At 34.3% G+C, this 16,516-nt stretch overlaps 1 protein-coding gene across 1 annotated transcript; it reads right to left on the bottom strand.

Annotated features, from left to right (window-relative positions):
• Positions 1 to 78: 78 nt before the first annotated feature.
• Positions 79 to 16,297, bottom strand: LOC149424134 (eEF1A lysine and N-terminal methyltransferase homolog). The gene is made up of 9 exons (XM_089631176.1): positions 16,101 to 16,297; positions 15,364 to 15,925; positions 12,127 to 12,267; positions 11,444 to 11,562; positions 5,856 to 6,048; positions 3,466 to 3,646; positions 2,043 to 2,372; positions 912 to 1,040; positions 79 to 386 (listed from the first exon to the last, which is right to left on the bottom strand). Exons 1-9 carry the CDS (start codon positions 16,190 to 16,192, stop codon positions 109 to 111), a joined length of 2,025 nt encoding a protein of 674 aa, XP_089487302.1. The 5' UTR covers positions 16,193 to 16,297; the 3' UTR covers positions 79 to 108.
• Positions 16,298 to 16,516: the final 219 nt, after the last annotated feature.

Raw genomic sequence — 16,516 nt, 5'->3', positions numbered from 1 at the left:
TTTCCAGCTGTCATGAGCACCATTGATAGCACATAATAATAAATGAACTTACTTTCTATTATCAAAAAGAAAAAAATAAACATTAAAAAAATAAATTTATTTATTAAATCACACATTAATATCCAAAGCTTCTAGCAGAGCGGGAATGTCAACCACATCCTCGTATTGCAACTTGCTCTCAATGGCTTTAGCGTTGACGGCTTTAGAAGCGGTTTCCAGGACATCTGCCCACCCAGTGATGGAGCTGATATTGGTGCAGTAGAACACCTCATTCACTTCCTGGGGCAATTTGTAGGAGGCAATATTACTGAAGCTTAATTTCAAGTCTCCCAGCACCTTCTTACGCAAGCTCTCGTCTCGGCAAACTAAATTAAGTACAAAAAAGCCTGAAAATAAAAATATGTTAAATACATATACAATACAAATTTGGCTGTAGAATGCAAAACAGAAAAACATATTTTTTTATCCTTTGAGCTTTAAATACATAATAATGTAGAAAAAGATTACACATATGGGTCAGATGGTGAGGCTTTAAACGTAGTATGGAATTTGGTTCTTGAACTCCAGGTTATTTTTCAACATGAGTCGTTGATATGTACTTGATTGGTGCAACTATATACATCTCCCTTTAACACATGTTCGCTCGTTCTCCCACCCAACTTGTTGTCCATTACCTGTCCCTGTCTGACATTGTGGAGTTCATACCTGAGTGACCTTACAGTCTATTACACTTATGCAGTGATCCCCCTGTGCCAAAATATCGATTCTCACCAAAATATACAGTGCAAAAAAGGTAAGTCAGATCCCTTCCCAATTTCACTGTTCACTTCTCCTAGTTTGAGTCACTTTTTACTACAGTCCACCTTACATAGAAAAAACCACAAATTAACTCATTTAAGAGATAAGCTTACCTTTGTCTCCAATGCAACATTTAATATTTTCGAGGACTTCATTCTCCAGGAATTGCTTTGGAGGGCACGACATGCCGACACTCATGTCTTTGCTGTCCACGTCGAACAATATGGCATCAAATTTGTCTCCTGAAAATATTAAGATCAAATTAGATTTACAAAATTTTATTTAAAGTTTACAAATCACGAGAGAAAAAACACTTAAATAAAGGAGGAATAAGTGGTACATAATATTTACAATTTATTAAAGACAAGGAAACTCAAAATAAGAAAATAAACAATTCTACACAAATGATTCAGATGTTGGAATTTGGAATATGTACATATAAAATGGCACACATGGTTCGTAACTAGGAGTAAGTACACTACTTATTACAGGCACTATGTCATAACTATGCATGTGCATATTTAGACGCAGACCCAAGTGGAAGTTTATGTGCACATGGATAAATAATATTTTATATCACCTATGAACGCGTAGATTATAACGTACGTTGCGTATAACCTTAAGTCATTTATAGTTTTAACTCTGTAGGACAACATTTATGTATCCATGTGAACATGTACTTCCAGTTGGGTAAATAGTCTGCGTCTAACAGTATGTATCACCATCATAGTTCACCTATTTTATATTTTTAGGAGGCTCACTGCAAATTCGTTCCTAAGATAAAACTGCAAGTGCATAAGACAATTAAAATTGGCATGCAGAAAAATGTATGGGTCTCTTTTTGGGATTTGGTTGCTATGCCACTATATTAATTGGTTGAATTTTACTTTGTACTTTCAAAACAAATTTCACAAAAACATCTTTCCCAAAAAAGTCATGCAGAAGAAATTAACTTACTGAAGAAAGTATAATATGTAGATATTTAGAACACCCTGTAAGTAGTAGACTTCAAAGTAATGTTAACTTGAAATAAAATTAAAAAGAAGATATTGAAAAAATACAAAAGTAAAAATAGGCATATCAAGTAGAACTAAAGAAAATACATTAAAAGAAAAATTACAAATTGGCCTTGGCATCCAAAATTACCTAGCATTTCTAAGTTTGATCAGTACCAATCTTCAGTTGCGCTGTAAAATATTAATTTAATTACGTACAATTTATTTGTACTTAATTATTGATTTTACCTTTTTCTTTAGAATTTTTAATAAATTCTATTCCGTCCTGTATCAAAACATCCAATCTCTCGTCACAATGAAGTCCGAAATAGGAGATAGCCACTTGGAGGATGGCGGGGTCGATGTCCACGGCCTGGATACTGAGTTTGGGGAAGCAGCGGTGTAGGAAGGTGCAGAGGCCGCCCCCGCCCAGCCCCACCACTGCCATCCTGGGGGACTCCTGCTCCTGCAGGTTCTGTATGGCCAGCTGCACTCCCACGGTCATGTAGATGTGGTGGGAACACGCCAGGTACCCAGGGTCCACCATCATCTTGAATTTTCCCTTAATTGTTCTCGTAACTGAAATTTAAAATTCAAAAGCAAATAAAAAAAATGCATCTCATAATATCGCCCAAATAGGTGACGATGTTATCTCTTCAGGTGTATGCAGTACATACTGGAAAGCTCTTGTAAGGTGTCATATAAGAAAATAAAAATAATCTCTGAAAAGATTAAATCATACAATAAAGACATGAGGGTGTGTTTTGTGATCCAAAAGTCTGACGATTCTCTGCTTAGATTTAACCCTTAGAAGTTGGAGCCATTGCCATTGCAGTGTTGAAGAATTGTGCCCACGCACATCATAAAGCACTGCAATTGCAGTGTCAATCTTATACATTCATTATGCCTTTGGATATTACTTCTACTGGGTTTGTTGTACACAAAAATCAAAATATTAGTTTATCAAGTTTGGTATTGTCTTCATATTGGCCTTAACAAAAATGTATTTTTATTTATTGAATATTTTTGCCGGTTTCTACGGGTCAATATGTAGAACTGTGTTTCACCATCATTACGAAAATCAAAAGGGATTGCGATGTATGATATCAGGTGAGTATAAGAAAGACAGAGGGCATGTTTAAGAGACTAAAACGAAAAGGTTAAGGGATGGCGATATATGATATCAGGTGAGCATAATAAAGACAGAGGGCATGCTAAATAGACTAGAACGAAAAGGTTCTAAGTCAGTGACGACATTGCTTTCCAATCAAATTTATGTATGTGGAAGGCATTTCTATTGTTCTTCGTTATTATATGGGTTAAATCAACTTCATATCTACTCGAGTGATTTTTGGCATATTATGCCAAGATTGCAAAAAGTTTCGAGCGATTGCTCGCCATAATGTTCCAAAGTTATAAAACCAAAAAAAATAGGATGGACGGTGAAATCTAGGTGGATATGTATCCATATTAATATTTTGAGGAATAGTATTAATTAAATAATATGGTAAATGCATATATACAACAACAATCGCTCGAGTGGATATTTCTGTACCCATGAGGCTAATAAATGTTGTACTACATAATCCGTCTAAAAACATAATAATTATTTGTTTTGCAAGAAAGTGTACATGCACAATACACGAAACAAATAAAAAAACAAAATGATTACCGATTTTTAATTTAGCTTCAGACTGTATAAGGAATGGATTCTTGAGGAATATCAGTCTGCGGAAGGTGTTACCCACTCCTCCCACCACATCTTCCACCACAAATTCTCCGGAGAACTCGGAGAAACCCTTGAACACCGTATCTCTCTTGCCCACGTCCAGTCCCAGAGACAGGTACGGGATCTGAAATAGACAGGAGGGCTATTAATACCTCGGCGCTATTCATAATCCTATTTATGTATGGCAGGCCATCAATCACATAACTGTCAGGAGGGCGTGATTACTTCGCAGAACAGCTGACGGTTGAAAGATTTATAGAAGACATTATCACACATGACCACTGGCCAGAACAGATTAATAGCAGCAGAGTTAAATGTATAGATGATTATTAAAAGCTTACAACATGCGAAAAAGTTGCTTCATAATTCTATTTTATTATAATAGCCAAACAGTTTTTCAGAACCAAAAGGTAACATTTAAATTAAATTTTAATTGTGTGTCGAAGAAATTTGTGATTACACACTGTTATAATGTATCAGAAATTTCAAATTTACCTATACTTTACGACATAAAGATTTCAATTCAGTCCAACGTAATGTTTAATATGTAACGGATCGCTTTCTCAATTTTTTTTATAGAGAAATTGTGTTTTATTAGATGGCTGTATACTATATTTTTTTTTAATGTATGTATCGCACAAGAGTCCCCACTGTTTGAAGCCAGTGAGGCTATGGAATTCCCAATTGGGGTATTTTGTGAAGCTGAAGTAGTGGGAAGGGACTATATAGATCTGGTCACCAAACATGGCTAAAGACATTTCAAGCAACGTTTCGATTATGAATGATGGTCTTCACCATCGTCGTTACCATGACGATACTGAAAGTAACTACCACTCTAGAACGTGCTGCAAATATACTATATATTATTATAAATTATAAATAACACAAATTGTCCAAAAAAAATTTACTTGCTCACACCGGGATTAGAACCCGCGACCTCCGGATTCGTAGCCAAGGATCATAACCACTCAACATGGAGGCTGACAAAATCATATTACATATGTATAATAATAATTATTTTGCATAATAGTATAAGCCACACATTTTCAAAAATAACAGAAAAAAAATTGTTTTTTAACAAAAATTACTGTAATGAAGGTATTTTTATGGTGATGAATAAATTTTCCGCTGCCAAAACGACAAGATCATATTTATTCGTGAATATGGCAGTGTTGACGTCACGCCGGGCCACGTTGGTGACAGCCGCCTTACCAGCGAGTGGCGTTTTGTAAGTCATAATGACGTTGTAGCCAGTTGGAATCGTTTCAGAAGGTGCGGTTTCAGATCGTTTTTAAAATCAGTAATAATTATGAATGAAAATATAAAAAATTACACATTTTTAGTCCAATGATCAGAATCATAAAAAATAAACTCTAAATTTCAAACTAAAAACTTTCAAAATTTTATCTGGACATTACAGTTGCCCTAGCATCCAAGAAATCTTCACTACTAATAAAAATATAAATCTCCGTGGACACTCAAAAAAAATTACCAAAACGCCTTTTGCATCTAATCCTAGAAAACACTTCCTTGCAAATAGAGTAGTGGATGCTTGGAACAAACTCCCACAACATGTCATCGATGCAACAAATATAAATCAATTCAAAGCTCTATTGGATTCACATTTGGAGAGAAGAAAGGACTTAGTTCAAACTTAAAACAACTCAATTACTGTCAAAATTGTTGTGAAATCAGATATGAGCGCATCAGCAGAATGCTGCCTGCTCATTACATAAATAATAATAATAATAATAATAAATAATAATCTTCCACACATTTAAACGCTACTCATAGTGTGTAAAAATACTTTATTCCGACACACATACGAGGGGGTACCCAAAAGAAACCGAATTGATGTTGCGGAGGGGTTTGTTTTTGAAGTACCGGGTTTTGCCGGTAGAACCGTGTACAGCTATTTTTCCCCAGTCAGTATCCCAAGCACTGCGCTGGAGAAGTCGTCCTTTCGGCTGTTGTAAATTTTTTGATGATGGTTGTTTTATGAGTTTGTCGTTTTTGCGATGGCTCAAAAACGAAAAGCACACAAAACAACACTTCTACCCTCTCGTATAACGAATAAAAAATAGAGATAAAAATAAACACGGTAAAAAATATTATGTGTGTGAATTACTTGGAATAACTAGACATTGTTATACTGTCTCCAACCAGTTCTACTTCACCTCTAATATCTCTTCCTTGAAATAATAATATATGGAGTGCAATAGATCCCTGCCTTTTGTGAGTGAGAACCCCCATTGAAAGTTGCATAAGTATTATAGTAATCATAAGTATCTACACAAAATTTTTCACTATCCAACAGTATTGCTTTTACTTACAGTTTTTTGCACCTCCTTGGTGAGGCCCTTGGGTGCCAGCGACTTGACGCTCATGGACAGCTCATCCTTGACGACCTCGAGACTCTGGTAGGTCTGATCACGGTGCATGCTGATGATGGCGAGGCGGTTGTAGCCTGCCGACTCCAGCAGTTTCCTTCTTCCCTCGGGCGTGGAGAACAACCAATCCGCCTCTCTGGACAAAACACAAAATAGCTTTTTAGAACCATGTATATATTTGGAGATAGACATGAAATGTCAGGATTACAATATGTCACAATCAGTTTGATTAAGGACGGGTTGTTACGGAGAATCTGAACAATTCATCAAATTTCAACGTTAATTTGCGAGTTCTGTGAAAGATATTTTCTATTTCTGTTATTATTTCAGTTCTGTCAAGCAACTAGCCTATAATGATATAATATCAGAACTTGAATAGGACTTTCACAGAACTCGCAAATTAACGTTGAAATTTGATGAATTGTTCAAATTCTCCGAAACAACCCGTCCTAACCTTTTTGCCTTGAATAACATATTATATTTACATGTTATGTTATGAATCGTAAAAACAGTGCAGTGAATCAAGTTTTAAAAACAAATGCGTCGCATTCTGTATTTAGAAGTTGTTTGTTTTGAAAATGTGTGTTGATGTAGATTTTTTTACAATAATACATTTTTGTGAAATATTACCTAAAGGATGCTGAGTTTGAAGTATAGTTTTGCTAATTCCATGAGTCAAATTCAAATGTATATTCAGAGTAACAGCGATTCATTTTAATTAGTTTTTTTTTACAGTGGGTAATAATATAAGTTAGTATGATATGCTTTAATACAATGTTTAGCTCGTCCTAAACCGTTTCTCTTGGTAAAATTACCGATTTATTAATTGCTCATACATATTAAAAAAAAAACAAAGTATTTTTGTGATAAATATTAATTGTGTACTTTATAAAGAAAAAATGTTTTATATCTTTAATTTTTTTTAAATTATTTATTCCGATTATAGATAGATAACAAAAACTTAAACCACCTATTCTAATGATGAGTCTATTCTAAGGTGGTTAGCCGTATAATGTAACTCGCGACTTTTGAGTGTGATAGAGTGCTTGAAGTTTAAAAAATTCGACATTAGTGATGTTGTTTAGTCCAAAACGATGTTTTATTTTTTTGATAAGAAGATTTTCGGGAAATTTCTGTTTGGTAGCGGCGCTGCACCGATTTCCTAAAAATCTTCATCTACAAGAACATCAATAATGCCATTTTTTTTAAATATCAGCTCTCCCCACGTATCCAATGCCACCAACGACAAAATTTCTACAAAGAAATTGTTTTTTTATTATTTTAATCTTTTTTACTTCCAAAAAAATGATCACAACTAAAAATCTTTCATTGAGCATTTGGATATGACCTGTGTGGATAAATGTGGAAATAATTCAAAATAATTAAGATTAAGCACCTTTTTTTTGAACACCACCAAAATTTTGTGTCACCAACAGTTGAAAACAATGAAAATATCTACCGTTCTCACTTTGTTTACCTATTTGATCTAAATCTAGAGAATGAATGGGGCAAACAACAGATGCAAATAGCTACTACTACTAATAAGAGCCAAGAGAACAGAGAACAGGAGGTGTGAATAGATGTGACCGCCGTAGAAGCTGCAGAGGAACTGACATGTTATTGCAGGTAGAGGTGGGAGGGCCCGACCACAGGTTACCCTACAAACAAATAGTTTTGCTTATTCATAACAGGCGAACGTGCAAATGCACCACGGGCCTTCTCCAGTAGTCCTCTACCATTTTTTTGAAAATTAGAGAATTTACACAAATAATATTCCATGTTTGTGGCAAGGCATAATCAAGATTATATTTTATATAAATGATATCAATGCATCGACGTAGTCAAAACCTAAAATTATTGTTACATAAACAAACTGTTTGTGAAATGGATGGGTGTGCTTGGGCTTATTTGTTTTGGGCACAGAATATTAATATTTTCAGTGCAATTTCTCCATTATAATTTGTATGGAATTATATATTATTATTACTATATTAGGAGGCTACTAAAAATTCTTAGAGTCTGGTGTCAACTCTGTGATCTGCTTCTAAAAGGGCTAATGTCTATTTTCAATATAAACATATACATATGTCTTTTCAATTTTGCCTCAAAATTGAGGCTACCTTCCGAATCCCAAAAGAACCTTTGATTTCGAGAAAGGATTTTTTAATTTTCGGGAGCCACTAATATGCTAGAAAATTGCTTTTCTTAAAATTAAAACTTGCTAAAAAGAGCAAATTCTACATAGGCCTCATGAAATTTGAAACACTGGCCATTTTAGAAGCAAGCTACAGAACTACAGACTAAGTATGAAGCTAACTTATAAAAAGAACCTGCTATTATTTAAATGGGTATAATCTTTTATTTAAACACATCTATTTGAATCTCGATTTTGTTTTCTCAATCGAATGAATGAAGTGGAAATTATCCCACTTCCCGACATGCGATCAAGCTGAAACTCTGCAGGTAGTCATATGGTGAAACCAGCCGGTCATTAACCCTTCAATGCCTCTGTTATATTCGTCAGAGGGTTTGAGTATTTCCACTTTGCAATAAAATCCGAAGAAATGGAATATTTCTGAATGTTTCCGAAAACTAAAAACTGTTTTTGAAAGGTGATGAAATAAACTTACAAATATTATTATTAGAAATAAACATACAATTTTTGAAATGTTAAATTTTTTAATACAAACATAAAAAAGTTTTAAAAGTGTCTCGCCTTATGTTTTTGCTGAACTAAAATTACTGATAAAAAAAAAACACTTTTTACTAGACAGTCCCCTCATTTTTTGGCATTTTATATAAAAATAACAATAAGTCATAGTTGTTTTCAAATTGCGGCCGGAACCTTTGCTTTCATAGAGGTGTACATTTTAATTCTTCTGTGGTTAACTTCTGGATTTGAGCGTAAAGCATGGTGTTTTCACTTTCTAAACCATAGTTCATGTTTCTCACCATGACAGTAAGGGAGACAAAATGATTTCTATAAGACCGTACGAGGTGTTCCTAAAAGCGAATAAATCAGCCAGAGGGGTTAATAAAAAAATGTAAGAAAGTTATAAATGTGTTTTAATCCATAAAGAAGTCACATTAAAATGTAAGAAAGTTATAAATATGTTTTAATCCATAAAGAAGTCACATTAAAATGTAAGAAAGTTATGAATGTGTTTTTACATGAAGAAGTCACTTTAAAATGTAAGAAAGTTATAAATTTGTTTAAATCCATAAAAAATTCCATTAAAATGAAATTTCACCATGAATTGGTTCCAAAAATACAAATATCTTAATTAATATTAATGATGACTGACAGAATACTCTTGTGAAATGGGATTAAAAAAAAATTGGATTTTTGCTGGGCGTTATTCTAATATAAAGGTGTTCCTGATGCATAAGAGAAGTTGTGGAGTTACACATAATTAAATTGAGATTGATTCAACTGTTAAACAGAAGTGTGTATGTTTATTATATCGATAAAAGATTTCAACAAGAAATAATAATATATACCACTTAAAAAAAGACTAAAAAGTCATGACCCATTGGAAATAGCGGAAAGATGCCAAATGTTACCGGAACAGCCACTAATCCAAAAGTTGTTCAACTCTGGTAGTGAAAGCTTGTTGATAATGTGTTTGGCTTCGGGCCAAGCCACAAATATCAGGCACATATCTCTCAAAAACAAGTGTTTGATCTCAAATCCTCGCTATTTCTGGAAAAGGTGGGTTAAATATAAACAGGTGCCTCCATCATCAGCAGTCACCTCTGTAAAACGTATTCATTCGCGTAATTCCATTTCAGAAATAGCCTCAAGTGCGACAAAATAAAACAATAATATTTTGTAGGTATATAATTATATCGCTAAACAAATAAATCAAATCTATATCGATTTGAAAGAAAACTGATTTCATCACTAATTTACTAAGATTTTCAACTCCTAGGCCCCAGACATGTCAATGAAATTGATAATTTGCTCAAGAATTTAGATATTGGAAAGTGTTTGATTAATTTCAACAGAAGGTAGGAAAAATTGATTTTATTTACAGCACACGGACACGCCCATAACACACTTTTATCTATTCAGAATTAAATCGACAGCCCAGAAGAACAATGTTGAATGTGCAAATTTGTAGTTTTGCATTAGAGCTGTTTGAAGTTTCGTTTCTACATTTTTACAGTTTTCCTAACTATCCCAATTATTTCCCGGATTTGAACCAGATACTACCAATCTCTAATTCATACTCAAAGTCGTTAATTATATTAGCAATATTAATTAAGATCCTGTGTGCACATCTTTTAGGTAGGCGCAGTTATCTTGAATTTAGCACATCGCTCACTCCGGAATCTTTAGTTTAAACATACCTGCAGGGTTAAGATCTATTATTTTTGGCAGCATTGGTGTAATAAAATTACATAACAGTTTACGAAAAAAACAGAAGGCATAAACCACAAGTAAACTAGTATTCAGAAGAACAAAACTGGTATTACGTATACATACATAATTCCCTTGCCTATCAAATTTCTTGGCATCAGTGAAAGCCCGCCTCCCAAATGAGAAACAAAATAAATTGTCTTGTCATAAAGATTTGAACAAATAAGCATAATAATATGAAAAAACTGGGTGATAATGTAATAGGTAAATAACAGCAAAATCAAAGACAAAATAAAATAAATTGCCATGTAAACACATCAATTTGTTTGAAACTAGCGATCTGCCCCCTGCTTCGCACGGGTGCAATGTGTAGTGTGGCGTCTAAGTGTCCAAGTGATTTAGCCACATGAACTATCCAATTCATTTTTGGCACTTTGACATTGACAGTTGATAGTTCCAAAAAGTTTGTTTAAAAATAATTAAAATAAGACTGTACTGCCAGTATCTACAGAATGTCCTGTTTGAAGCTGTTTTTTCAATAGACGGCACAAACAGATTTTGATTAGAAGTTACACGCAAAAGGGCTACTACATATAGTTGTCTACGTGAAAAACACTCAATGCTCGAACCTACAACATTGAACGTTTGACTTATTAATGGTCATTGAAAAAGACAGTTTTATTGGAAATTGAAATAGTTTAAATTGAAACGGTATATCCGTTGGTCTTAAAGGAACCAAGGGAATTAGAACAACTTCTCCAGTTCCACATCCGGTCAATATTGTACCAACTATTATGAATATTAAGTTTTTACCTGCAAACGTGTACCATTGCACAATTTGGGTGGATTAAGGTTCCGTAATAAAATAATAAGACACCCTACTTTCAACACCAATTATGTGGGGAGAGTCCAGTGGGCTGCAAGAAATTGCGAAATTCTGTAGGAAAATGAACAGCATCTTTAAGATCGAGCACAGTGTCTACAGAGTAGTATGCTTGCGTCGGTGCATCAAGCCTTAGACACATTACGCTATATTATGAAGAAATTTCCTAAATGACAGTGAAAACCCTATCAAAATCCGTTGCGTAGTTAGGAAGAACACAAACAGACAGACGCGGATGGCGACTTTATTTTATACTATTTAGAGATGTAAAATGAACTGAATTACCTTCCAAGTGGAACGATAAAGGCAGCAAACACTCCACTTCCTCGGGTGCTCTTCTGATCTAGCACGTGGACTGTGTACCGAGGAGTGTCTTCCCCAGGCTTCATCAGATCTAAGTAAACCTGAAAACATGATACGCCAACTATGTACGCAATGAAAACCATGAAACAGGTCTAGTAGTTAGAAGTTTAATAAGATTATTTGTTGATAATACCTTTATAATAAGATTATCATTGGGATCTTAAAAATTCATGTTATTTTTTGGCAAAATTTGTGATATTTTTGACGAAATTCGCGTTATTTTTTTGCGGCAAGGGCGTAAATTAATTTTTGCAACAAAAGTAATGTTATGTAAACTTTTAAGTATTTGGCAGCAAGAAAAGTGGCGGAGCGCCATAATTTTTTTTTTTTACAAAATCGAAAATGAATGACAGAATCTACATTGCATTTTAGAGGTGAAGTTAGCTGCCTTATGTCCTTATTTTATAAACCAGAAAATCGGCTGAAAAATATGCATTATTTGCCCCAAAGTGAAAATGGCAAAATTCGCATTGTAAAATTACGAATTTCGTATAAAAATTTGCATAGTCGCAAATGGAAAATTTTCAAGTCTCCAGTTATTACATTTGGTTAAATGGTAAAATGTATGATTCAAATTTGTAGATCATTTGCATATATTATTATACCTCATCTAGTCCCACCAAGCTGGAGTTGGTGAGTCCATTGGTGACCAGAGCGGCATCCTGTGCTGAGCGGACTATGGATATCACCTCCTCGGGGGAGGAGATCCTCTGCATCTTGTCTCCCCCCATACACACTTCCAGGATCTAAAAGCAATTCCATCCAAGCTAGATACAAATTTACATAAGAACATAATATTTCTATCCACACAATAACAAACTTGTTTGAATTTTAACTTTGCAATTTGATGAATTTTGCCGGTTGATATCTTCGTCGCCCGTCAGCTTACTGATGATATGTGCCCTAAATACTTTATTTCTTGTACTAGTTTCAGAAGCCCACCGTTCAGGAAAGCTGGTGGAATGCTTTTCGGACCCTGCCCGTATCTGAAGACCAACAGTGCTGTTTTTCGGGCTATAAATCATGTTTGTTTCGAGTGCAATATTAACATTGAAATTTGTTTAACTGTTCAAATCCTGTGAAGCAACCCACCCTTAGTGATTCATTTGTAAGGTGAGACTCAAGGAAATTAAAACAAAAAATTTAATCATCAAAACACCCATTAATGCATATGGATCAAAATTTCTAATAAGAATAATAATAATTAACAGTTTACTTGTTACAACCCAACCATACCTGATCTTACCCAACCTGAATTGACTCAACCCAACTATGAAATAGGTGAGCTTATTTTTCTAAAAATCGGAAATAAACTTGGAGTGAAACTTTTGAAAAATGTGATACGGGTTTAAGAGTAGTTAATAGTTATCTAAGTAAAATCTGTTAGTGAAAAAATAAGAAAATACACAGATTTAGGAAATGAAATTAATAGAATTTGGCATTCTCAGACTATACAAATATTACCATTCGTTATTTCGGCTACTGGCATTATACCTAGCTCTCTAATTAAAAATTTAGGCGTATTAGATTTATCAAAAAATTTATATATAAATATGCAAAAGTCGGTAATTTTGAATACATGTAGGATAACAAAAGATTTTTTAAATATTTATGTTGAGGGATCAGTAGGATTTGTAGGCCCTGTTAGAAGTTCTACCGAGCCGAACCCTCTGATATGAAAATATCTGGAGTCGGTGAATTATTTTCCCATTTGATCTCTGGTGAGTTGACGTGTTGTTCTTGTATTGTTTTGTATTTATTTTGCTTATATAATGCACTTACATAATGTTGATTGACTAGATGATCATTTGTGGAAAAGTGTGTGGAAGGGTTAAGTTTTTCCTTTGGGGAAGATTTAACCCGGACAACAAAATCGGAAGTTTTAAAAATATTCTAACTTTAAATACACAAAAAACCAAATACAAGTCAGCCATCTACCTCTCATAACTTGATTATTCACAATTGTGTGCAAATGTGTAACTGCAACCCCTTAGTAAATGTAGAAAACATCTAATTAATACCTAGGCGTAAAAATAGATAAATTTTTGAGATGGAATGATCGTGTCGAAATGTTGGTAAATAATATTAGGAGACTTATCTATATTTTTAAAGATTTCAGACATGTAATAACAAGGACAAATTAAAAATAGTTTATTTTGCTATAATTCAGTCTCTACTTTCGTATAGTATAGTGTGCTGGGGTTCCTGCCTGAAAACTATTATAGAACTACTTAATATTGCCCAAAAACTGATTCTCAAACTTACGTTAAAAAAATATCCAGATATCCTACACAGTTACTTTATAAGGAATGTAATGTCATGAATTTAAAACAACTATTTATCACTCAAACGCTTTGCAGATTTTTTAGCAATATTAGTTTTGCGAAAAGAACGCAGCAAATTTGTACTACAAGAATTGGCTCTGGTCTGAACTTTATGGCAATTCACACTAAGGACGGGTTGTTTTGGAGAATTTGAACAATTCATCAAATTTCAAAATTAATTTTCGGGTTCTGCGAATGTCCTATTATAACATTATAGGCTAGTAGCTTGACAGAACTGAAATAATAACAGAACTTGAAAAAATCTTATACAGAACTTAAAAATTAACTTTTAAATTTGGTATCTTATATTTTAACTGATATCGTGGGGTCCCCGGTTCCGATTTGACAGTTAGGGCGGTGATCAAGGAAGCGATCTAGGGTGCTCTCCACCACTGCCCCGATATTGCCTCCGAAAGCAGGGAGGTGTGTAAGGCCTTTAAATTGGCAGGGCAGCATAAATGGGATTCACGCAAATATCTACCTTACTGCAGTATGATATGTAGAAAAACGAGAGTAAAATTTGAATGATTTGAATTATGACAGATTGTTGAAATTATCGAGAACTAATACTATAAAACATATTATATAATTTTTATAGTGCCGTTTTTGTCAAAAATCACCCTAAGGGTGCTGTAAAATAAATTATGACCAGAAAAATTACATATAAATATATGTTTGCAGAGCGGCAGGAAAATGACATGAGACTTTGAGACTCAAAAGTGTGTATAAAATGAAACTATGGACCACAGACATAGGAATTAATAGACGAGAAGATAATGGCGAGGGGTAAAATCAACTGTTGAAGAACGAAGGGGGTAAAGCTGACTGTGATTCGTCAATAAATCAATCTGACAGTATATAGGCATATCGCATTATAATATCACCATTTAGTTCTTAAAAGTAAAATTTGCTCTTGAATGAATAGACATTTTTACATGGGAGCACAAATTACTCGCCACGTTATGAACAAATTTGCGAAGTCCGAATTCGGCAAAAAATTTCTTCTATTTTCAGAGTCGAATATTTCGTTTAAGTATTTAGTTAAGACACTTTTATAAATGTTCATAATTTACTTCCCAGCAACCAACCAGCTTTGTGTTTCGCGTCCAGACGTTTCTCGATGTGATAGTATATGTTTCTACAACTGATCCATATTATACGATGTGAATATGCTTAAAATAAAGTAAAATAATGCTTATATATGGAATGTAATACGACAATTGGGTTTATTCTCTTTTTCACATCTATTTTTACAAGTTTTCATAGCACAAGTCAACATTTTGCCGTGTTATTTCGTAAAATGAACCGATGATGCCTCGACCATAGTTCGCACAAGAATGATGACGTCACGTTTTCAAATTTCACTTGAGGCCATACGCGAGCACAGCCGGCTCCAATGGAACCGGTATGGGGAGTGGGGATAATACGCTTTTAATCACTTAGGGCAGGTCTACTAATATTCATATGTCTATGCTATGGACACATATTATAATAAAGATAAATATTAAAGTAACTCACTACTTGTGGGAGAAGTTTAAACTTAGTAACAATCACGGCGAAGACCGGCATCACCGTGCTCTCCCCGCTGTCGGCAGTTTTCTGTTCAGCTTCGTGGCATCGAACTATCCGGAACATCCAATTGGTGTTTGCAAAATATGCCAGCATTTTTCTCAAAATGTGATCTTGCAGCAGCGATATACAGATGTATCTCCCTCCTAACCTTAAAACCCTTCCAACTTCCCCGAAAAATTTGTCAATCCTCTCGGAAACTTCTTTGGAATCATCGGGCATCAGAGCATCAAGTGTACCTTTATCAAAAACGACACTGAATTGACCTTCTTCAAACATCATGTTTAGGGCATCCATGTGAATAAATTTCATGTCAGGACGGCGTTCCTTATTGGAACTTAGCATTTGTTTTATAGCAACTTGGGAAATGTCAATGTTTGTGATTTGTTTATAACCAACATCGTACAGATCGGAACTGAGAGTGGAGTTACCGCAGCCAACCATCAATACTTCGTCTTTAGGTTTCACATATTTGTGGATTTGCCCACAAAGTTCAGGATATTCACCATACCTGGAAATTATTTAGGTTACAATATGATTATTATCAGATTTATAAAATGATTACATTAGAAGAATCACTACACGAAAATGCAATGGTTTTGTATCGAAGGCTTCCTACGGATACGAATATTGAGTGCCCATAATCGGGGTAAAAAAATAAACAAGAATGTTATAGGTTAACTCACCACTCAAAAGCCTTCTTCCCTCTTTTCTTGAAGAAAGTATTCCAATATTCCTTTTGACTAAAGTCTTGGTGACTTTTAGGAAGTAAATTCATTATATTTCAAAATTTATTTGTATTTTCAGTGAATTTGACTCTCAACGTGTGTTTAGTACCCGTATTATATGTATTTTTCACAATGTTTTGAAGTTTTGGGTTTTGACAGCTCGTAACGTAACCACATTTTTCGACCCTCTGGCGGTAACCAGAATAGTTTTTATGCAATAATAACAAAGACCAAACTGTTCACGTTAAATAGACTCTCCGTTTTATTAATAGATGGCAGTAACCGTAGTAAACATTTCATTAATTTTTATTTCAAAGACCCAGCCAGTGATGCTGGACAGTGAACAGAGTATTAATTCGGTTTTGTATGAATGT

The sequence above is a fragment of the Hesperophylax consimilis genome, chromosome 4 (genome assembly GCF_061612785.1).
Source record: "Hesperophylax consimilis isolate HC1 chromosome 4, BYU_Hcon_1.0, whole genome shotgun sequence".
Lineage (NCBI taxonomy): Eukaryota > Metazoa > Arthropoda > Insecta > Trichoptera > Limnephilidae > Hesperophylax > Hesperophylax consimilis.
Note: the sequence above shows the minus strand (reverse complement) of the source record. Positions and strands in the feature narration are given on the sequence as shown.